The 24,753-nt window shown below is 53.7% G+C and overlaps 1 protein-coding gene across 1 annotated transcript in view; it reads right to left on the bottom strand.

Annotated features, from left to right (window-relative positions):
* Window positions 1-7,099, bottom strand: part of LOC147110145 (B-cell receptor CD22-like) — a 113,789-nt gene extending 106,690 nt beyond the window's left edge. The window contains exon 1 of the mRNA XM_086004078.1: window positions 7,048-7,099. Within this exon, the coding sequence (XP_085860204.1) occupies window positions 7,048-7,093 (46 nt within the window). The 5' untranslated portion in view covers window positions 7,094-7,099. The remainder of the gene's footprint in view (window positions 1-7,047) is intronic.
* Window positions 7,100-24,753: the final 17,654 nt, after the last annotated feature.

The following is a 24,753-nucleotide window of genomic DNA, read 5'->3' as shown; positions in this document are numbered from 1 at the left end:
CACTCACCACACACTTTAATATCCCACCCAGTCTAATCCAATTCTCCCACTCACTGCCCACACCCTTTAATATCCCAACCAGTCTAATCCCACTCTCCCCCTCACTCCCCACACCCTTTAATCTCCCACCCAGTCTAATCCCACACTCCCCCTCACTCCCCATGCTCTTTAACATCCCACCCAGTCGAATCCCACTCTCCCGCTCAATTCCCGTACCATTAAATATCCCACCCAGTCTAATCCCACTCTCCCCCTCACTCCCCGCAAACTTAAATATCCAACCTAGCCTAATGCAACTCTCCCCCTCACTCACCATGCCTTTTAATATTCCACCCAGTCTAATCCCACTCTGCCCCTCACTCCCCTTACCATTTAATATCCCACCCAGTCTAATCCCACTCTCCCCCTCACTCCCTGCACCCTTTAATATTCCACCCATTCTAATCCAAATCTCCCACTCACTGCCCGCACCCTTTAATATCCCACCCAGTCCTATCTCACTCTCCCCCTCACTCCCTGCACCCTTTAAAATTCCACCCATTCTAATCCAAATCTCCCACTCACTCCCCGTACACTTTAATATCCCACCCAGTCTAATCCCACTCTCCCCATCACTCCCCGTACCATTTAACATCCCAGCCAGTCTAATTACACTTTCCCCTCACTCCCCGTACCATTTAATATCCCAGCCGTTCTAATCCCACTCTCCTGCTCAATTCCCGTACCATTAATATCCCACCCAGTCTAATCCCACTCTCCCCCCTCACTCCCCACACCCTTTAATATCCCACCCAGTCAAATTCCACACCCCCTCACTTCCCGTATTCTTTAATATCCCACCCAGTCTAATCACACTCTCCCCCTCACTCCCCGCACCATTTTATATCCCACCCAGTCTAATCCCACTCTCCCCCTCACTCCCCGCACCCTTTAATATCCCACCCAGTCTAATCCCACTCTCCCCCTCACTCCGCACACACTTTAATATCCCACGCAGTCTAATCCCACTCTCCCCCTCACTCCCCGCACCCTTTAATATCCCACGAAGTCTAATCCCACTCTCCCCCCCACTCCCCGCACACTTTTATATCCCACCCAGTCTAATCCCACTCTCCCTCTCACTCCTCACACCCTTTAATATCCCACCAATCTAATTCCACTCTCCCCCTCACTCTCCGTACCATTTAATATCCCACACAGTCTATTCCCACTGTCCCCCTTACTCCCCGTATCCTTTAATATCCCACCCAGTCTAATCCCACTCACCCCCTCACTCGCCGTAACATTTTATATCCCACCCAGTCTAATCCCACTCTCCCCCTCACTCCCCGCACCCTTTAATATCCCACCCAGTCTAATCCCACTCTCCCCCTCACTCCGCACACACTTTAATATCCCACGCAGTCTAATCCCACTCTCCCCCTCACTCCCCGCACCCTTTAATATCCCACGAAGTCTAATCCCACTCTCCCCCCCACTCCCCGCACACTTTTATATCCCACCCAGTCTAATCCCACTCTCCCTCTCACTCCTCACACCCTTTAATATCCCACCAATATAATTCCACTCTCCCCCTCACTCTCCGTACCATTTAATATCCCACACAGTCTATTCCCACTGTCCCCCTTACTCCCCGTATCCTTTAATATCCCACCCAGTCTAATCCCACTCACCCCCTCACTCGCCGTAACATTTAATATCCCACCCAGTCTAATCCCACTCTCCCCCTCACTCCCCTTACCATTTAATATCCCACCCAGTCTAATCCCACTCTCCCCCTCACTCCCTGCACCCTTTAATATTCCACCCATTCTAATCCAAATCTCCCACTCACTCCCCGTACACTTTAATATCCCACCCAGTCTAATCCCACTCTCCCCATCACTCCCCGTACCATTTATCATCCCAGCCAGTCTAATTACACTTTCCCCTCACTCCCCGTACCATTTAATATCCCAGCCGTTCTAATCCCACTCTCCTGCTCAATTCCCGTACCATTAATATCCCACCCAGTCTAATCCCACTCTCCCCCCTCACTCCCCACACCCTTTAATATCCCACCCAGTCAAATCCCACACCCCCTCACTTCCCGTATTCTTTAATATCCCACCCAGTCTAATCACACTCTCCCCCTCACTCCCCGCACCATTTTATATCCCACCCAGTCTAATCCCACTCTCCCCCTCACTCCCCGCACCCTTTAATATCCCACCCAGTCTAATCCCACTCTCCCCCTCACTCCGCACACACTTTAATATCCCACGCAGTCTAATCCCACTCTCCCCCTCACTCCCCGCACCCTTTAATATCCCACAAAGTCTAATCCCACTCTCCCCCCCACTCCCCGCACACTTTTATATCCCACCCAGTCTAATCCCACTCTCCCTCTCACTCCTCACACCCTTTAATATCCCACCAATCTAATTCCACTCACCCCCTCACTCTCCGTACCATTTAATATCCCACACAGTCTATTCCCACTGTCCCCCTTACTCCCCGTAACATTTAATATCCCACCCAGTCTAATCCCACTCTCCCCCTCACTCCCCACACACTTTAATATCCAACCCAGTCTAATGCCACTCTCCCCCTCACTCACCATGCATTTTAATATCACACCCAGTCTAATCCCACTCTCCCCCTCACTCCCCGCACCATTTAATATCCCACCCAGTCTAATCCCACTCTCCCCCTCACTCCCCGTACCATTTATTACCCCACCCAGTCTAATCCCACTCTCCCCCTCACTCCCCACACCCATTTTAATATCCCACCCAGTCTAATCCCACTCTCCCCCTCACTCCCCGCACCATTTAATATCCCACCCAGTCTAATCCCACTCTCCCCCTCACTCCCCGTACCATTTATTACCCCACCCAGTCTAACCTCACTCTCCCCCTCACTCCCCGCACCCTTTAATATCCCACCCAGTCTAATCCCACTCTCCCCCTTCCTCCCCACACCCTTTAATATCCCACCCAGTTTAATCCCACTCTCCCCCTCACTCCCCACACCCTTGTTAATATCCCACCCAGTCTAATCCCACTCTCCCCCTCACTCCCCGCACCCTTTAATATCCCACCCAGTTTAATCCCACTCTCCCCCTCACTCCCCGTACCCTTTAGTACCCCACCCAGTCTAACCTCACTCTCCCCCTCACTCCCTGCACCCTTTAATATCCCACCCAGTCTAATCCCACTCTCCCCCTTCCTCCCCACACCCTTTAATATCCCACCCAGTCTAATCCCACTCTACCCCTCACTCTCCACACCCTTTAATATCCCACCCACTCTAATCCCATTCACGCCCCTCACTCCCCTTAAACTTTAATTTCCCACCCAGTCTAATCTCACTCTCCCCCTCACTCCCCGTAAACTTTAATATCCCACCCAGTCTATTCCCACTCTCCCCCTCACTCCCTGTACCCTTCAATATCCCACCCAGTCTATTCTCACTCTCCCCTCACTCCCCGCAACCTTTAATATCCCACCCAGTCTAATCCCATTCTCCCCCTCACTCCCCGTAAACTTTAATATCCCACCCAGTCTAATCCCGCTCAGCCCCTCACTCCCCACACCCTTTAATATCCCACCCTGTCTAATCCCACTCTCCCCCTCACTCCCCACACCCTTTAATATCCCACCCAGTCTAATCCCACTCTCCCCCTCACTCCCCGTAAACTTTGATATCCCACCCAGTCTAATCCCACTCACCCCCTCACTCCCCACACCCTGTAATATCCCACCCTGTCTAATCCCACTCTCACTCTCACTCCCCGCACCCTTTAATATCCCACCGTCTAATCCCACTCTCCCTCTCACTCCCCGCACCCTTTAATATCCCCCCCAGTCTATTCCCACTCTCCCCCTCACTCCCCACACTCTTTAATATCGCAGCCAGTCTAATCTCACTCTCCCCTCACTCCCCACACCCTTTAATATCCCACCCAGTCTAATCCCACTCTCCCCCTCACTCCCCGCACCCTTTAATATCCCACGCAGTCTAATCCCACTCTCCCCCTCACTCCCCGCACACTTTAATATCCCACCCAGTCTAATCCCACTCTCCCCCTCACTCCCCGCACACTTTTATATCCCACCCAGTCTACTCCCACTCTCCCTCTCACTCCCCACACCCTTTAATATCCCACCAATCTAATTCCACTCTCCCCCTCACTTTCCGTACCATTTAATATCCCACCCAGTCTAATCCCACTCAACCCCTCACTCCCCGTACCATTTAATATCCCACCCAGTCTAATCCCACTCTCCCCCTCACTCCCTACACACTTTAATATCCCACCCAGTCTAATCCCACTCTCCCCCTCACTCACCATGACTTTTAATATCCCACCCAGTTGAATCCCACTCTCCCCCTCACTCCCCACACCCATTTTAATATCCCACCCAGTCTAATCCCACTCTCCCCCTCACTCCCAGCACCCTTTAATATCCCACCCAGTCTAACCTCACTCTCCCCCTCACTCCCTGCACCCTTTAATATCCCACCCAGTCTAATCCCACTCTCCCCCTCACTCCCCGTACCCTTTAATACCCCACCCAGTCTAATCCCCCTCTCCCCCTCACTCCCCGCACCCTTTAATATCCCACCCAGTCTTACCTCACTCTCCACCTCACTCCCTGCACCCTTTAATATCCCACCCAGTCTAATCCCACTCAACCCCTCACTCCCCGTACCATTTAATATCCCACCCAGTCTAATCCCACTCTCCCCCTCACTCCCCACACACTTTAATATCCCACCCAGTCTAATCCCACTCTCCCCCTCACTCACCATGACTTTTAATATCCCACCCAGTTGAATCCCACTCTCCCCCTCACTCCCCACACCCATTTTAATATCCCACCCAGTCTAATCCCACTCTCCCCCTCACTCCCCGCACCCTTTAATATCCCACCCAGTCTAATCCCACTCTCCCCCCTCACTCCCCGCACCCTTTAATATCCCACCCAGTCTAATCCCACTCTCCCCCTCACTCCCCACACCCTTGTTAATATCCCACCCAGTCTAATCCCACTCTCCCCCTCACTCCCGCACCCTTTAATATCCCACCCAGTCTAATCCCACTCTCCCCCTCACTCCCCGTACCCTTTAATACCCCACCCAGTCTAATCCCACTCTCCCCCTCACTCCCCGCACCCTTTAATATCCCACCCAGTCTAACCTCACTCTCCCCCTCACTCCCCGCACCTTTAATATCCCACCCAGTCTAACCTCACTCTCCCCCTCACTCTCCACACCCTTTAATATCCCACCCAGTCTAATCCCATTCACCCCCCTCACTCCCCTTAAATTTTAATTTCCCACCCAGTCTAATCTCACTCTCCCCCTCACTCCCCGTAAAATTTAATATCCCACCCAGTCTATTCCCACTCTCCCCCTCACTCCCTGTACCCTTAAATATCCCACCCAGTCTATTCTCACTCTCCTCTCACTCCCCGCACCCTTTAATATCCCACCGTCTAATCCCACTCTCCCCCTCACTCCCCGCACCCTTTAATATCCCACCATCTAATCCCACTCTCCCCCTCACTCCCCGCACCCTTTAATATCCCACCCAGTCTAATCCCACTCTCCCCCTCACTCCCCGCACCCTTTAATATCCCACCCAGTCTAATCACACTCTCCCCCTCACTCCCCGTAAACTTTAATATCCCACCCAATCTAATCCCACTGTCCCCCTCACTCCCCGTACCCTTTAATATCCCACCCAGTTTAATCCCACTCTCCCCCTCACTCCCCGTAAACTTTAATATCCCACCCAGTCTAATCCCACTCACCCCCTCACTCCCCACACCCTTTAATATCCCACCCTGTCTAATCCCACTCTCCCCCTCACTCCCCGTACCCTTTAATATCCCACCCAGTCTAATCTCACTCGCCCCTCACTCCCCACACCCTTTAATATCCCACCCAGTCTAATCCCACTCTCCCCCTCACTCCCCACACCCTTTAATATCCCACCCAGTCTAATCCCACTCTCCCCCTCACTCCCTGTACCATTTAATATCCCAACCAATCTAATCCCACTCTCCCCCTCACTCCCCGCACCCTTTAATATCCCACCCAGTCTAATCCCACTCTCCCCCTCACTCCCCACACATATTAATATCACAGCCAGTCTAATCCCACTCTCCCCCTCACTCCCCACACATATTAATATCGCAGCCAGTCTAATCCCACTCTCCCCCTCACTCCCCACACCCTTTAATATCCCACCCAATCTAATCCCACTCTCCCCCTCACTCCCCGTAAACTTTAATATCCCACCCAGTCTAATCCCACTGTCCCCCTCACTCCCCGTACCCTTTAATATCCCACCCAGTCTAATCTCACTCTCCCCTCACTCCCCGCACCCTTTAATATCCCACCCAGTTTAATCCCACTCTCCCCCTCACTCCCCGTAAACTTTAATATCCCACCCAGTCTAATCCCACTCACCCCCTCACTCCCCACACCCTTTAATATCCCACCCTGTCTAATCCCACTCTCCCCCTCACTCCCCGTACCCTTTAATATCCCACCCAGTCTAATCTCACTCGCCCCTCACTCCCCACACCCTTTAATATCCCACCCAGTCTAATCCCACTCTCCCCCTCACTCCCCACACCCTTTAATATCCCACCCAGTCTAATCCCACTCTCCCCCTCACTCCCTGTACCATTTAATATCCCAACCAATCTAATCCCACTCTCCCCCTCACTCCCCGTACCCTTTAATATCCCATCCAGTCTTATCACACCCTCCCCTCACTCCCCACACCCTTTAATATCCCACCCAGTCTAATCCCACTCTCCCCCTCACTCCCTGTACCATTTAATATCCCACCCAGTCTAATCCCACTCTCGTTCTCTCCATCCCAAACATCTCTACCTTGCTGCCCACCTTGAAAAACCCCCTTTGGGACTAATCTCTCCTCACTCTCCCTCACCTCCTCTTCTCCCCTGTGAATTGCCTAGAAATGTCTCTCTACAGAAGGGCCGCTTTATATAATTGCTGTTAATATGCAATTGTTAAGGTACCTACCCTGCGGGACAGACAGGAGCAGGAAGAAGATACTTAAGGACATCATTTGGAAAGTACTGAAAGAAAATGGAAACAATTAATGGAAAACTTTGCTCAGCAAGTGTTGGAAATTCCTTTCTCCTTGAATCTCACATCGTCCATATATGAAGTACCCTCTAAATATCCCACATCCACTTTCATACGGATAAGAGCTATACTCTCTGGAGTTTAGAAGAATGAGAGGTGATCTCATTGAAACATACAAGATTGTGAGGGGCATTGACAGGGTCGATGCTGAGGGGCTGTTTCCCCCTGGCTGGAGAGTCTAGAACTAGGGGTCACAGTCTCAGAATAAGGGGTCGTCCATTTAGGACTGAGATGAGGAGGAATTTCTTCTCTCAGATGGCGGTGAATCTTTGGAATTCTCTACCTCAGAGGGCTGTTTATTGTGTGACAGTATAGTGGACTAGCATTGTGCAGCAGTATAGTCCAGTCAGAAAGATCAGTTCCTCTGTCAGGAAACAGGCAGTGCTGTGGCTAAGCTGTCGAAAATAGCAACACCGCAGTCCAAGTTTTGCTGATAATTAACTTTAGTTATAGAACCATCGAATCACACAGCGCAGAAGGAAGCCATTCGGCCCATCGTGCCTGTGCCAGCTCTTTGAACGAGCTCTCCAATTAGTCCCCACTCCCCCCTGCCCTTTCCCCACAGCCCTGAGAATTTTTCCCCTTCAAGTATTTCTCCAATTCCCCCTTTTGAAAGTTACTATTGAATCTGCTTCCACCGCCCTTTCAGGCAGCGCGTTCCAGATCACAACAACTCGCTGCGTAAAAACAATTCTCCTCATCTCCCCCTCTGGTTCTTTTACCGATTATCTTCAATCTGTGTCCTCTGGTTACCGACCCTCCTGCCACTGGAAACAGTTTCTCCTTATTTACTCCATCAGAACTCTCGCGTGATTTCCCGCCCCTCTATTCGTGCCCTACCTTGGAATTCCGGGCGATGAGGACATCTTCACTGGCGGGCGGGAGATGCGGACCCTCCCCGCGGTCAAGGTGATACTGAACCCCGAGCAGGAACCTGGATTCACTTCGATCGGTGCAAAGTCCTGCCAAGAGCTGAACTTCAGCTCTTGTGTGAAGGAGCTTCACTGGGGAGGGAGGGGCAGGGGGGACAGGCGAATTCAAATATCTCTCCATCATCGGAAAGAGGCAGTCCCTCTCACCGACCCACAGGAAGAAGCCGAGAGAGCAGCCAGATTGACCAGAATCGCTTTGCTATTCTGGTGGTATCTCATATTATCCATTCCACATTTAGCTGAAGACATTTATTATCAATCTGTGAAAGTGTTTTCTAACCCCGCACACATCACCGGCTACCTAGTAACATTAGGAGCAGCAACATCTGGGCTATTCAGCCCCTCAGTGTTGCTCCACCTTTCAATTAGATCGATGGCTGATCTCTGCGCTCCTCCAATTCCGGCCTCTTGAGCATCCCCCGATTTTCATCGCTCCACCATTGGCGGCCGTGCCTTCAGCCGCCTGGGCCCCGAGCTCTGGAATTCCCTCCCTGAACCTCTCCGGCCACTCTCTCGTCCTTTAAGACGCTGCTTAAAACCCACCTCTTTGACCCAGCTTTTGGTCGCCCATCCCAATATCTCCTGATGTGGCTCGGTGTCAAGTTTTGTCTGAATTACGCTCCTGTGAAGCAGTTCGGGATGTTTTACTACGTTAAACCCGTGGTATAAATGGGAGCTGTTGTCTCATCAAGACTAAAGGCTGATGCCTCAACTCCCGCACTAGTTGATAAAAGGGGGAATGGAAAAGCTTCGCCTCTCTGTGTTACAACATTCAGGAAATGGTACGACCGTTCTGGGTCACAAGAACGATGTCGTCTCCATGCGAGTCGAGGCAGAACGTCCACAGAGAGAAAGGGAACAATTCATATCTGCTCCGTCTCGCTAACTGAGATCTCATCAAGAAATAAAGAACGTGCCGTTCTCCAAAGCCTGTCACGAGCTCGGGACATCCCAGAGCGATTCACAGCCGACGAGGTACCTCTTTGGAAGTGCGTTCACTGTTGTAACGTCGGAAACGTGGCAGCCAATATTCACACAGCAAGCTCCCACAAACAGCCGTGTGATAATGACTGCATATAAAAAAAATTCTCCTTCTTGGTTGCAAATCCCTCCGTGGCCTCCTCGCCGCCCCCCACCTTCCCATCCCTATCTTTGTATCCTCCTCCAGCTGTTACAACTCTCTCTATCTCTGTATCCTCCTCCAGCCCCCTTAACACTCCCTATCTCTGTAACCTCCTCCAGCCCCTACAACCCTCCCTATCTCTGTATCCTCCTCCAGCCCCTACAACCCTCCCTATCTCTGTAACTTACTCCAGCCCCCTACAGCCCTCCCTATCTCTGTATCCTCCTCCAGCCCCCTTAACACTCCCTATCTCTGTAACTTACTCCAGCCCCCTACATCCCTCCCTATCTCTGTACCATTCTCCAGCCCCTAAAACCCTCCCTATCTCTGTAACCTCCTCCAGCCCCTACAACCCTCCCTATCTCTGTAACCTCCTCCAGCCCCCCTACAACCCTCCCTATCTCTGTAACCTCCCCCAGACCCTACAACCCTCCCTATCTCTGTAACCTCCTCCAGCCCCCTAAAACCCTCCCTATCTCTGTAACCTCCTCCAGCCCCGACAACCCTCCCTATCTCTGTAACCTCCTCCAGGCCCCTACAACCGTCCCTATCTCTGTAACCTCCTCCAGCCACTACAACCCTTCCTATCTCTGTAACCTCCTCCAGCCCCGACAACCCTCCCTATCTCTGTAACCTCCTCCAGGCCCCTACAACCCTCCCTATCTCTGTAACCTCCTCCAGCCACTACAACCCTTCCTATCTCTGTAACCTCCTCCAGCCCCTACAACCCTCCCTATATCTGGAACCTCCTCCAGCCCCTACAACACTTCCTATCTCTGTAACCTCCTCCAGCCCCTACAACCCTCCCTATCTCTGTAACCTCCTCCAGCCCCTACAGACCGCCCTATCTCTGTAACCTCCTCCAAGCCCAAAGAACAGTGCCTATCTCTGTAACCTCCTCCAGCCCCGACAAACTTTCCTATCTCTGTAACCTCCTGCTGCCCTACAACCCTCCCTATCTCTGTAACCTCCACCAGCACCTACAACCCTCACTATCTCTGTAACCTCCTCCAGTCCCGACAAACTTTCCTGTCTCTGTAACCTCCTGCAGCCCTACAACCCTTCCTATCTCTGTAACCTCCTCCAGCCGCTACAACCCTCCCTAACTCGGCAACCTCCTCCATCCCCTGCAATCCACCCTAACTCTGTAACCTCCTCCAGCCCCTACAACACTCCCTATATCTGAAACCTCCTCCAGGCCCAAAGAACAGTCGCTATCTCTGTAACCTCCTCCGGCCCCTACAACCCTTCCTATCTCTGTAACCTCCTCCAGCCCCTACAACCCTTCCTATCTCTGTAACCTCCTCCAGCCCCTACAACCCTCCCTATCACTGCAACCTCCTCCAGGCCCTACAAACCTTTCTATGTCTGTAACCTCCTGCAGCCGTACAATCCTCCCTATCTCTGTAACCTCCTCCAGCCCCGACAACCTTTCCTATCTCTGTAACCTCCTGCTGCCCTACAACCTTTCCTATCTCTGTAACCTCCTCCAGCCCCTACAACCCTCCCTATCTCTGTAACCTCCTCCAGCCCATGCACCCCTCCCTATCTCTGTAATCTCCTCATCCCACTCCCTCCCTATCTCTGTAACCTCCTCCGGACGCTACAACCCTCCCTATCTCTGAAAACTCCTCCAGCACCTACAAACCTGCCTATCTCTGTAAACTCCACCAGCCCCTACAACCTCCCTATCTCTGTAACCTCTTCCAGCCCCTATAACCCTCCCTATCTCTGTAACCACCTCCAGCCCCTACAACCCTCCTTATCTCTGTAACGTATCCCAGCCCCTACAACCCTCCCTGTTTCTCTAACCTCCTCCAGCCCCTCTAAGCCTCCATATCCTTGTAACGTCCTCCAGCCCTACAAACCTCCCTATCTCTGTAACCTCCTCAAGCCCCTAAAACACTCCGGCCTAGAAATTCATTGATGCCACTTTTGGGGCGCTAAAGTGGGGCGTCCGCTAAAGTTAGCGGCCGCCGCCAAATCTAGGCCACTTCTCCGATATTCATTAGCTTCATCTTACTAGTTCGGGCGAGCGCTAAAACTGCTGCTGGACGCCTCTCTTTGGGCGCTAAGCCGGAGGTGGTGATCGATAGTGCCGAGGCTGGGCGCAGCGCAGGTGCGGCCATCTCGTGACTGACAGCAGACACCCTGGCGCCGGCCAGCTCTTAAGGGGGAAGGGTCGACTGTGTCTGCTGCCACGCCCTGGATAGTGGAGCCCTCCAGCTAGGCCTGAACACTGCTGCTGGACCCAAATAGCGCCTGAAGACATGGAGAAGGCCCGTGAACGTGCGCAGCGCTTCTCAGAGCGTGATCTGAGTATGCTGCTTGCTGCTGTGGAGAAGAGGCGCCATGTTTTGTACCCGGACAATGGCAAGAAGGCGACGGTCCGCGTCTGCAGGAGAGCCTGGAGGCATGTCGCCAGCAAGCTGTCAGCCAACAGCAACGTCCCCAGGACCGGTGCCCAATGCCGCAAAAAGATAAATGACCTCACACGCATTTTCAGGGTGAGTACCCTTTCCAGTGACCTCCTCATCCTTGCATGTGCACCTCACATTATGGGCAAAGGGACCTGAAAGCTCTAATGGCCAGCCTTCATCCAGCAGCTAGGGCACAGGCATGAGCATCAATTGCACATTCTGCACTGAACACACTGGCCAAGCTATTCCACCATGGGAGGCAGTGCACACCAGATCATGGTGACACACTGGCCAGGCTATTCCACCATGGGAGGCAGTGCACACCAGATCATGGCGACACACTGGCCAGGCTATTCCACCATGGGAGGCAGTGCACAGCAGATCATGGCGACACACTGGCCAGGCTATTCCACCATGGGAGGCAGTGCACAGCAGATCATGGCGACACACTGGCCAGGCTATTCCACCATGGGAGGCAGTGCACAGCAGATCATGGCGACACACTGTACTTAGAGGCCATCCTTTCTCTTGCAGGCCAAGCTGGCGAATAATCGCAGGAGCCGGACTGTGACCGGGGGAGGACGACCCCACATCCAGCCACTCACCGACCTGCAACATCGCGTGGAGCGCCTCATGTGTCGTCGGGTGATTGGGCCCGTTGTATGTGGAGATGCCAACCCTGTTCTGGGAAGCAATGGTAAGGACATCACCTTTTGCACCTCTCTCATCCCACTTGCGCATCAGATCTACATCCTTTGCCACTGTCCGACCAATGCACTGAATGCCACCACTCATGCATCCTGCACTGACGTCCTCTCCTCACTCTAAAGCTACTCTTGTGCCTTCCTGCTTTCAGATGGTCAAGAGGAGGTCCCTCAATTTGTCAGTGACAGACCCTCCGAGGAGGAGCAGGAGGAGGAGCAAGAGGAAGGCGGCCCATCAGGGGAACCCTCAGCCGCGGCCACCCAGGCCAATGTAGGGGACACGTCTTCCCTGGAGGGCAGCGTGGCGGAAGTGTCGAAGGGGAGGGGAGCTCCTGGGACCTGCGTGCTGCAGAAAGGCGGGAGGTGGGTGGAAGCTCGGCGGCCTTCTCCCCAGAGGGGGGATGCGTCGGAGCGGAGTCCAATTGCTGGGCCCAGCGGCCTCCAGCAACGCAGGAAGGGTCGGCCAGCTCGGCGGCCTTCTCCCCAGAGGGAGAGTCCGTCCTCCAGTCAGGAGATGCTCTTCGCCGAGGAGATGGAGCGCCTCGAAGACTTGTCCGCGGACTCGGAGCGCCGGCACACGGAGCTCATGGCGGCAGTGGCACGGTTGCCTGAGTCCATCGATTCCCTCTCTCGGAGTGTGGCCGAGTTCGGGCCCTTAGAGGCCACCAGTCGGGCGGAATACCGGGCAGATCTTTCAGCGACTGGCCAGGTGATTATTGGTGCCGTCCAGTCACTGGCTGCTCTGCTGCGGGCAGTGAACAGGTCAACACGGGCACTCACTGCTGCCACACTCGCTGTGTCAGCCAGGCATCACCAGGGCACCCGGCGCGCTGCAGCAGCACATCGGTCTGTCCCTCGGCAGATTGGTGCGCATGCTGCAGTGCTGGCCCGGGCGAGTGCCAGTGTCTCAGGCGACCAGCGAGCGCCTGCCATCCGCCAGCTTGCCGCCATTCCTCCAGCCGCCACTGCCACTCCCCCAGTGGAGCTGCCAGGAGCTGCTGCAGCGACTGATGCTGGCCAGCCACAGCTGCAGCAATCACCAGCCGGCCGCTCGACGCCCAGACCTCGACTAGGCCGACCCCCAAGGGCATCTGCCGTCACGACATGTGCCCCTCAGGAGCCTGCCCCCAGCCTTGCAGCAGTCAATGGCCTTACTTTGAGGCGGAGCAGCAGGGCGGGCAGGGGCCACCCAAAGATGGCCAAGGCATCGCCCTAGCGGGCCAAATAGTCGAATGTGTGGCCATTTGTGTTTGTTTCTTGAGGCCGAGAATTGGATGTTTGTTTTTTGAAGGCCGATGATGTGATGTTTGTTTTGGACGAAGGCCGAGAATGATGGCCATTTTAGTTGTCCTATTTTGTTAATCCTCTCCAGGTTGTGGGAGCGAGTAATGTGTTTGAGTGTTTTTTGGGGGTTTCCTCTGTTTTTGGTTTTCATGTGGGAAGGGCCCAGAGTTTGTACAATAAAGCATTTTATTTATTCACATTGTCCATGTTTGATCTTTGAAGTGTTTGTTGCCTTAACCGGCTGAGGGCTTGCGGAGCGGCTGCAATCATGTTCTATCATTGGCACAAGCCATTCCCTGACAGGGGGCCTAGAAGTGACTTTCAATAAGCCGACGACGGGCGGCCCTTGGACCTTGTGCGTCCCTCCTGGGCTGGTACTCCTCATCCTCGTCGTCCTCATGCTCCTCCTGCTCCTCCTCCTGAGGTGGTGGTCCAACGTGAGGTGGCAGTGCCTGAGTCCTGCGGATAGCCAGGTTGTGCAGCATGCAGCAAACGACGACGAATTGGGAGACTCGATCCTGCGAATACTGGAGGGCTCCCCCGGAGCGGTCGAGACAGCGGAACCGTTGCTTGAGCACGCCGATTGTTTGTTCTATGAGGTTCCTCGTCGCTTGATGGCTCTCATTGTATGCCTCTTCAGCAGGGGTGGTGGGCACGCGGAGCGGGGTCATGAGCCAGGTACACAAAGGATAGCCTTTGTCCCCGATAAGCCATCCTCTTGGGGGAGGCTGTGCCTGGAACATGTCAGCCACAGTTGTCTGTCGCAGGATAAAGGCATCGTGGCTGCTGCCTGGAAAGCGGGCATTGACAGCTAGGATGCGCTGCCTGTGGTCACACACCAGCTGTACATTGAGGGAATGGTAGCCCTTCCGGTTGCGGTAATCCTCGGCATGCTCAAGAGGTGCCCGCAAAGCCACATGCGTGCAGTCAATGGCGCCCTGCACCATGGGGAAGCCCGCTATTCTTGCAAATCCCACTGCACGCTGCTGCTGCTTGTCCAGGGTCATGGGGAAGAAGATGAATTGATGTCTCCTTCTGAAAAGGGCTTCGGTCACCTGGCGGATGCAGCAATACACGGCGAACTGGGAGATGTTAGCGATGTCCCCAGTAGCGGATTGGAAGGAGCCGGAGGCATAGAAGTTGAGAGCCACCATCACCTTCACTGCCACCGACAGAGACGTCCTGCGCATCAGCTGTGGCTGCAGATCTCTCTGAAGCAGCCGGCAGATCTCTGTAACCACCTCCCTTCGGAATCGCAGCCTCCTAACACACATCGCGGCAGACATGGTCAGATAGGAGGTCTGCTGGCGGTATACCCTGCGTGGGTAAGGCCTCAGTTGGCGACGCCTGTTGCCCCCTCTGCGTCTAGCCAGGGCTGCCACTCTCTCACGGCGTCTGTAAGCCCTTCTGGCATAAGGCTGAAATTCAGCGTTGCCACCCAATGCAGCCCCCATTATATGCTGGCAAACACTGAGCTCTGAATGAAGGCAAAGATAATTGGTAAGCTCTGGCCTGAGCCAAAAATACCTGTCCAAGTGTTGGTCCAAAGCAGTAAACTCTCCTCCTTGGTCTCTGTCCAAAAAACCGTTGCACAAGAGTGAATGCTGCAAAATGGCTGGCCTTTATACTGCTGGGTAAGTGCCCTTTAATTAGCGCTCCCCCCGGCCCGGCTGGCCTGTGTACCATTCCACTTCACAGTCGCTCGGGACGCCCGGCACACAATGGGCCGGCGCGAGTGAAGTTCCGGTTTGGGGCGCACAAAGGGCGTTGCACAATTAAATGACGTCATGATCTGCGCGCGCAGCAGGGCGCGCGCTAAGACTTTGCGCCGGCGCAAAATGTGTCCTGAAGTTGGGGAGAGGCGCAGATCGCACTGCGCCCGGGCGATAAGCGCCTAGCGCTTGAGATCTACTCCCCCTAAGGCGCTAACGGCTGGCGCGCCCAACTGAATTTCTAGGCCTCCCTATCTCTATAACCAACTCCAGACCCGACAAACCTCCCTATCTCTGTAACCTTCTCCAGCCCTGACAACCCTCCCGATCTTTGTAACCTCCTCCAGCCCCTACAACCCTTCCTATCTCTGCAACCTCCTCCAGCCCCTACAACCCTCCCTATCTCTGTAACCACCTCCAGCCCCTACAACCCTCCCTATCTCTTTAAACTCCTCCAGCCCCTACAACCCTCCCTATCTCTGTAACATGCTCCAACCCCTACAACCCTCCCTATCTCTGTAACCTCCTCCTGCCCCTACAACCCTCCCTATCTCTTTAAACTCCTCCAGCCCCTACAACCCTTCCATTCTCTGCAACATCCTCCAACCACTACAACCCTCCCTAACTCTGTATCCTCCTCCAGCCCCTACAGCCCACCCTATCTCTGTAACCTCCTCTAGCCCCTGCAACCCACCCTATCTCTGTAACCTCCTCCAGCCGCGACAACCCTCTCTAACTCGGTAACCTCCTCCAGCCCCTGCAATCCACCCTATCTGTGTAACATCCTCCAGCCCCAACAACACTCCCTATATCTGTAACCTCCACCAAGCCCAGAGAACAGTCCCTATCTCTGTAACCTCCTCCAGCCCCGAGAACCCTCCCTATCTCTGTAACCTCCTCCAGCCCCTACAACCCTTCCTATCTCTGTAACCTCCTCCAGCCCCTACAACCCTCCCTAACACTGCAACCTCCTTCAGCCCCTATGATGTGCCTCAATAAATCCGAGACTCGATGTTAGCGAAACAAAACAAGGCTTTTATTGACTTAGAAGGTAACACACAGAGGAGAATGTATCTTCCATCCAGAGGTCTGCCGTACTGGATGTGCTGCAGGCTGGGCCAGCTTACATAGGAGCCAGGTATGGGCGGAGCCCTACACACAGTACAATACAATGGAAATGAAACTGAAACCAACCAGTCACAGGCAGAGAAATACTGATGAGTAATGAATGGAATATTTCATCACACCCTACAAACCGTCCTATCTCTGTAACCTCCTGCAGCCGTACAACTCTCGTTCTCTCTGTAACCTCCTCCAGCAAATACAACCCTCCCTATCTCGGTAACCTACTCCAGGCCCCTACAACTCTCGCTATTTCTGTAACCTCCTGCAGCCCGTACAACGTTTCCTATCTTTGTAACCTCCTTCAGCAACTACAACCTTCCCTACCTCTGTAACTTCCTCCAGCTCCGACAACCCTCCCTATCTCTGTAACCTCCTCTAGCCGCTACAAACCACCCTATATCTGTAACCTCCTCCAGCCCCTACAACCCGCCCTATCTCTGTAACATCCTCCAGCCCCTACAACCCTCCCTATCTCTGTAACCTCCTCCAGCCCCTACAACCCTCCCTATCTCTGTAACCTCCTCCAGCCCCTACAACCCGCCCTATCTCTGTAACATCCTCCAGCCCTATAACCATCCATATCTCTGTAACCTCCTCCAGCCCCTACAACCATCCCGATCTCAGTAACCGCCTCCAGCCCAACAACCCTCCCTATCTCTGTAACCTCCTCCAGCCCCTGCAACCTTCCCTATCTCTGTAACCTCCTCCAGCCCCTACAACACTCCCTATCTCTGTAACCTACTGCAGCCCAAACAAACCTCTCTATCTCTGTAAACTACTCCAGCCCCTATAACCCTCCCTTTCTCTGTAACCTCCTCCAGCGCCCTATACCCCTCCCTATCTCGGTAACCTCCTCCAGCCCCTACAACCCTTCCTATCTCTGTAACCTCCTCCAGCCCCTACAACCCTCCCTATCACTGCAACCTCCTCCAGCCCCTACAAACATTCCTATCTCTGAAACCTCCTCCAGCAATACAACCCTCCCTATCTCTGTAACCTCCTCCAGCACCTACAACCCTCTCTATCTCTGTAACCTCCTCCAGTCCCCTACAACCCTCCCTATCTCTGTAACCTCCTCCAGCCCCTACAACCCTCCCTATCTCTGTAACCTCCTCCAGTCCCCTACAACCCTCCCTATCCCTATAACCTCCTCCAGCCCCCATAACCCTCCCTATCACTGTAACCTCCTCCAGCACCTACAACCCTCCCTATCTCTGTAACCTCCTCCAGTCCCCTACAACCCTCCCTATCTCTGTAACCTCCTCCAGCCCCTACAACACTCCCTATCTCTGTAACCTCCTCCAGTCCCCTACAACCCTCCCTATCTCTGTAACCTCCTCCAGCCCCTACAACCCTCCCTATCTCTGTAACCTCCTCCAGTCCCCTACAACTCTCCCTATCCCTATAACCTCCTCCAGCCCCCATAACCCTCCCTATCTCTGTAACCTCCTCCAGCCCCAAGGACCCTCTCTATCTCTGTAACCTCCTCCAGCCCCTACTACTCTCCCTATCTCTGTAACCTCCTCCAGCGCTACAACCCTCCCTACCTCTGTAACCTCTTCCAGCCCTACAACCCTCCCTATCTCTGTAACCTCCTCCAGCTCATACAACCCTCCCTATCTCTGTAACCTCCTCCAGCCCCTCCAACCCACCCTATTCCTGTAAACACATCCAGCCCTAAAGCCCTCACTATCTCTGTCACCTCCTCAAGCCCCTAAAACACTCCCTGTCTGTATAACCTCCTCCAGCCTCTACAACCCTTCCTATCTCTGTAACCTCCTCCAGCCGCTACAACCTTCCCTATCTCTGTAAGCTCCTCCAGCTCCTACAAACCTATCTATCTCTGTAAACTCCTCCAACCCATACATCCCTCCCTATCTCAGTAACCCCCTCCAGCCCCTACCACACTCCATATCTCTGTAACCTCCTCCAGCCCCTACAACACTCCCTATCTCTGTAACCTCCTCCAGCCCCTACAACCCTCCCTATCTCTGTATTGTCCTCCAGCACCCCACCAACCCTCCCTATCTCTGTAAACTCCTCCAGCCACTATAGCCCTCCCTATCTCTGTAACCTCCTCCAGCCCCTACAATATTCACTAAATCTGGAACCTCCTCCAGGCCATACAACCCTCCCTATCTCTGTAACCTCCTCCAGCCTCCAGCCCCATAAAGCCCTCCCTACCTCTGTAACCCCCACCAGCCCCCTACAACCCTCCCAATCTATGTAACCTCCTCCAGCCCCTACAATACTCCCTATCTCTGTAACCTCCTCCAGCCCCCTAAAGCCCTCCCTATCTCTGTAACCCCCACCAGCCCCCTACAACCCTCCCAATCTCGGTAACCTCCTCCAGCTACTGCAACCCTCCCTATCTCTGTAACCTCCGCCAGCCCCGACAACCCTCCCAGTCTCTGTAATTGCCTCCAGCCACTAAAACCTTCCCTATATCTGTAACATCCTCCAGCCCTACAACCATCCCTATCTCTGTAACCTCCTCCAGCCCCTCCAACCCTCCCTAGCTCTGTAACCTCCTCCGGCCCCTACAACCCTCGCTATCTCTGTAACCGCCTCCAGCCCTACAACCCTCCCTATCTCTGTAATCTCCTTATGCCCCGAAAACACTCCCTATCTCTGTAACCTCCTCCAGTCCCTACAAACCTCCCTATCTCTAACCCCATTAAACCCCCTCCCTACCTATCTCATTAACAGCCTCCAGCCCCTACAAACCTCCCTACCTCTGTAAACTCCTCCAGCCCCAACAAACCTCCCTATCTCTGTAACCTCCTCCAGCCCCCTACACCCCTCCCTATCTCGGTAACCTCCTCCAGCCCCTACAACCCTTCCTATCACTGTAACCTCCTCCAGCAACTACAAACCTCCATATTTTTGTAACCTCCTCCAGCCCCAAGAAACCTCCCTATCTCTGAACCTCCTCCAGCCCCTACTACCCTCCCTATCTCTGTAACCTCCTCCAGCGCTACAACCCTCCCTACCTCTGCAACCTCCTCCAGCTCATACAACCCTCCGTATCTCTGTAACCTCCTCCAGCCCCTCCAACCCTCTCTATTCCTGTAAACACCTCCAGCCCTACAAACCTCACTGTCTCTTTCACCTCCTCAAGCCCCTAAAACACTCCCTATCTGTATAACCTCCTCCAGCCTCTACAACCCTCCCTAACTCTGTAACCTCCTCCAGCCCCTACAACCCTCCCTATCACTGTAACCTACACCAGCCCCTACAACCCTCCCTATCTCTGTAACCTCATCCAGCCACTACAACCCTCCCTATCTCCGTAACCTCCTCCAGCCCCTACAACCCTCCCTATCTCTGTAACCTCCTCCAGCCCCCTACAACCCTCCCTATCTCTGTAACCTCCTCCAGCCACTACAACCCTCCCTATCTCCGTAACCTCCTCCAGCCCCTACAACCCTCCCTATCTCTGTAACCTCCTCCAGCCCCTACAACCCTCCCTATCTCTGTAACCTCCTCCAGCACCTACAACCCTCCCTATCTCTGTAACCTCCTCCAGCACCTACAACCCTTCCTATCTCTGTAACCACCTCCGGCCCCTACAACCCTCCCTATCTCTCCAACCTCCTCCAGCCCCCTACAACCCTCCTATCTCTGTAACCTCCTGCAGCCCTACAGCCCTCCCTATCTCTGTAACCTCCTCCAGCACCTACAACCCTCCCTATCTCTGTAACCTCCTGCAGCCCTACAACCCTCCCTATATCTGTAACCTCCTCCAGCACCTACAACCCTCCCTAACTCTGTAAGCTCCTCCAGCCCCCTACAACCCTCCCTATCTCTGTAACCTCCTGCAGCACCTACAACGCTCCCTGTCGCTTTAACCTCCTCCAGCCCCAACAAACCTTCCTATCTCTGTAACCTCCTGCAGCCGTACAACCCTCCCTATCTCGGTAACCTCCTCCAGCCCATGCAACCCTCCCTATCTCTGTAATCTCCTCGTCCGACCCCCTCCCTATCTCTGAAACGTCCTCCGGGCGCTACAAACCTCCCTATCTCTGTAAACTCCTCCAGCACCGACAAAACTTCCTATCTCTGTAACCTCCTGCAGCCATACAACCCTCATTATCTCTGAAACCTCCTCCAGCAAATACAACCCTCCCCATCTCTGTAACCTCCTCCAGCCCCTACAATATTCACTAAATCTGGAAACTCCTCCAGGCCCTACAACCCTCCCTATCTCTGTAACCTCCTCCAGCCTCCAGCCCCCTAAAGCCCTCCCTACCTGTGTAACCCCACCAGCCCCCTACAACCCTCCCAATCTATGTAACCTCCTCCAGCCCCTACAAAACTCCCTATCTCTGTAACCTCCTCCAGCCCCCTAAAGCCCTCCCCATCTCTGTAATCCCCACCAGCCCCCTACAACCCTCCCAATCTCTGTAACCTCCTCCAGCTACTGCAACCTTCCCTATCTCTGTAAACTCCGCCAGCCCCTACAACCCTCCCAGTCTCTGTAATTGCCTCCAGCCACTAAAACCTTCCCTATATCTGTAACATCATCCAGCCCTACAACCATCCCTATCTCTGTAACCTCCTCCAGCTCCTCCAACCCTCCCTAGCTCTAACCTCCTCCGGCCCCTAAAACCCTCCCTATCTCTGTAACCTATCTCTAACCTCATTAAACCCCCTCCCTACCTATCTCATTAACTGCCTCCAGCCCCTACAAACCTCCCTATCTCTGTAACCTCCTCCAGCCCCCTACACCCCTCCTATCTCGGTAACCTCCTCCAGCCCCTACAACCCTTCCTATCACTGTAACCTCCTCCAGCACCTACAAACCTCCATATCTTTGTAACCTCCTCCAGCCCCAAGAACCCTCCCTATCTCTGTAACCTCCTCCAGCCCCTACTACCCTCCCTATCTCTGTAACCTCCTCCAGCGCTACAACCCTCCCTACCTCTGCAACCTCCTCCAGCACGACAACCCTCCCTATCTCTGTAACCTCCTCCAGCTCATACAACCCTCCCTATCTCTGTAACCTCCTCCAGCCCCTCCAACCCTCTCTATTCCTGTAAACACCTACAGCCCTACAAACCTCACTATCTCTTTCACCTCCTCAAGCCCCTAAAACACTCCCTATCTGTATAACCTCCTCCAGCCTCTACAACCCTCCCTATCTCTGTAACCTCCTCCAGCCCCTACAACCCTCCCTATCACTGTAACCTCCTCCAGCCCCTACAACCCTCCCTATCTCTGTAACCTCCTCCAGCCCCTAAAACCTTACCTTTCTCTGTAACCTCCTTCAGTCCCTACAACCTTCCCTATCTCTGTAACCTCCTCCAGCACCTACAACCCTTCCTATCTCTGTAACCACCTCCGGCCCCTACAACCCTCCCTATCTCTCTAACCTCCTCCAGCCCCCTACAACCCTCCTATCTCTGTAACCTCCTGCAGCCCTACAGCCCTCCCTATCTCTGTAACCTCCTCCAGCACCTACAACCCTCCCCATCTCTGTAAAGTGCTGCAGCCCTACAACCCTCCCTATATCTGTAACCTCCTCCAGCACCTACAACCCTCCCTATCTCTGTAAGCTCCTCCAGCCCCCTACAACCCTCCCTATCTCTGTAACCTCCTGCAGCACCTACAACGCTCCCTGTCGCTGTAACCTCCTCCAGGCCCTACAAACCTTCCTATCTCTGTAACCTCCTGCAGCCGTACAACCCTCCCTATCTCTGTAACCTCCTCCAGCCCATGCAACCCTCCCTATCTCTGTAATCTCCTCGTCCGACCCCCTCCCTATCTCTGAAACGTCCTCCGGGCGCTACAACCCTCCCTATCTCTGTAACCTCCTCCAGCCCTGTGCTGCCTCTCCCTCTAACTTAACCTTACTGTATGTACATAACCTACTTAAATATGTATAACTTACCTGTTAGGGCCGTTGCCCCTTTAACTCACCGTTTAGGGCCATTGCCCCTTTAAGACGCGCCTTAGCGTGCTGACGTCACGTCACGTACGACGTGACGTACGTGCGTGAGGCGGCTGCCGGCCCGACTCGGCTCTCCAGAAAGGCTGCCGGCACAGCCCGGCCCAGCGTCTTCGGCCGCATCGATCAGCCGCCGGGAGCGCCGCTATCCTCCGCTCCCGCGGCAAGCACCGGCCCAGCCTGGCCTCCAGCTCCTGCTCCCGACCTAGGCCCCAACGGCCAGCGACGCAACTACCGGCAAACGCGACGACGTCACGACCCCGAGCGTGATGAGGTCACCACGCTCCCCACGGCACTGCGAGTTCATTCCTCGTGGAGCTGCCGCCGGAACAAGACCTGCGCCACGGTGCTCCTCGGTTGTATTGTCCCCACGCTTCAGTTTTGGAAATTGTTTGTCTGTGAGTACTTAGAATGCTATAGACGATTAGCGTACACTGCATGTTGTAGAAAATGTTTAGTTGTAACTTTCTCTGTCTAGCTGGTTAACTAGCAGCCGTATTTGATACACTATGTACAGGGCTAATTTAAAGAGAATGCCTTCCAGCTTGCTAAATGTAATTCGTTGCCAGATGTACCGTGTTGCCCAGGCGTACCTAAATTTGTGTATACATATCAATTATGCGTCTGTATACTAATGTGTCCTTCCATTTCTGTGTTGTATTTCAGTTTTACAATTAGAATCGTTCAGTAAAGCGTTACAAGAAAAGTCAAGCCTTGTGATTTTATTGGAAGATATCGAGTTGTTCGCTATCTGTCTAGCTCTGCATAGAAGCGCGTTGCGAGGGCAGAACAAGCCCCTACAACCCTCCCTAACACTGCAACCTCCTTCAGCCCCTACAAACCATCCTATCTCTGTAACCTCCTGCAGCCGTACAACCCTCGTTATCTCTGTAACCTCCTCCAGCAAATACAACTCTCCCTATCTCGGTATCCTATTCCAGCCCCATACAACTCTCGCTATCTCTGTAAACTTCTCCAGCCCATACAATTCTCTCTATCTCTGTAACCTCCTGCAGCCCGTACAATGTTTCGTATCTCTGTTAGCTCCTTCAGCAACTACAACCTTCCCTATCTCTGTAACTTCCTCCAGCTCCTACAACCCTCCCTATCTCGGTAACCTCCTCCAGCCTCTACAACCCTCCCTAACTCTGTAACCTCCTCCAGCTCCTACAACCCTCCCTATCTCTGTAACCTCCTCCAGCCCCTACAACCCGCCCTACCTCTGTAACATCCTCCAGCCCTACAACCCTCCCTATCTCTGTAACCTCCTCCAGCCCCCGACAACCCTCCCTATCTCGGTTACCTCCTCCAGCCCCTACAACCCTCCCTATCACTGCAACCTCCTCCAGCCCCGACAAAACTTCCTATCTCTGTAACCTCCTGCAGCCATACAACCCTCATTATCTCTGAAATCTCCTCCAGCAAATACAACCCTCCCTATCTCTGTAACCCCCACCAGCCCCCTACAACCCTCCCAATCTCTGTAACCTCCTCCAGCTACTGCAACCTTCCCTATCTCTGTAAACTCCACCAGCCCCTACAACCCTCCCAGTCTCTGTAATTGCCTCCAGCCACTAAAACCTTCCCTATATCTGTAACATCCTCCAGCCCTACAACCATCCCTATCTCTGTAACCTCCTCCAGCCCCTGCAACCATCCCTAGCTCTGTAACCTCCTCCAGCCCCTACAACCCTCCCTATCTCTGTAACCGCCTCCAGCCCCACAACCCTCCCTATCTCTGTAATCTCCTTAAGCCCCTAAAACACTCCCTATCTCTGTAACCTCCTCCAGCCCCTACAAACTTCCCTATCTCTGTAAAATCCTACAGCCCCTACAACACTCCCTATCTCTGTAACCTCCTCCAGCCCCCTACACCCCTCCCTATCTCGGTAACCTCCTCCAGCCCCTACAAACCTCCCTATCTCTGTAAACTCCTCCAGCCCCCTACACCCCTCCTTATCTCTGTAACCTCCTCCAGCACCTACAAACCTCCATATCGTTGTAACCTCCTCCAGCCCCAAGAACCCTCCCTATCTCTGTAACCTCCTCCAGCCCCTACTACCCTCCCTATCTCTGTAACCTCCTCCAGCGCTACAACCCTCCCTACCTCTGCAACCTCCTCCAGCACTACAACCCTCCATATCTCTGTAACCTCCTCCAGCTCATACAACCCTCCCTATCTCTGTAACCTCCTCCAGCTCCTCCAACCCTCTCTATTCCAGTAAAAACCTCCAGCCCTACAAACCTCACTATCTCTTTCACCTCCTCAAGCCGCTAAAACACTCCCTATCTGTATAACCTCCTCCAGTCTCTACAACCCTCCCTATTTC

Source organism: Somniosus microcephalus, chromosome 12 (assembly GCF_052327205.1).
Source record: "Somniosus microcephalus isolate GS21.2 chromosome 12, FLI_Smic_1.0, whole genome shotgun sequence".
In the NCBI taxonomy this organism is placed as follows: domain Eukaryota; kingdom Metazoa; phylum Chordata; class Chondrichthyes; order Squaliformes; family Somniosidae; genus Somniosus; species Somniosus microcephalus.
Note: the sequence above shows the minus strand (reverse complement) of the source record. Positions and strands in the feature narration are given on the sequence as shown.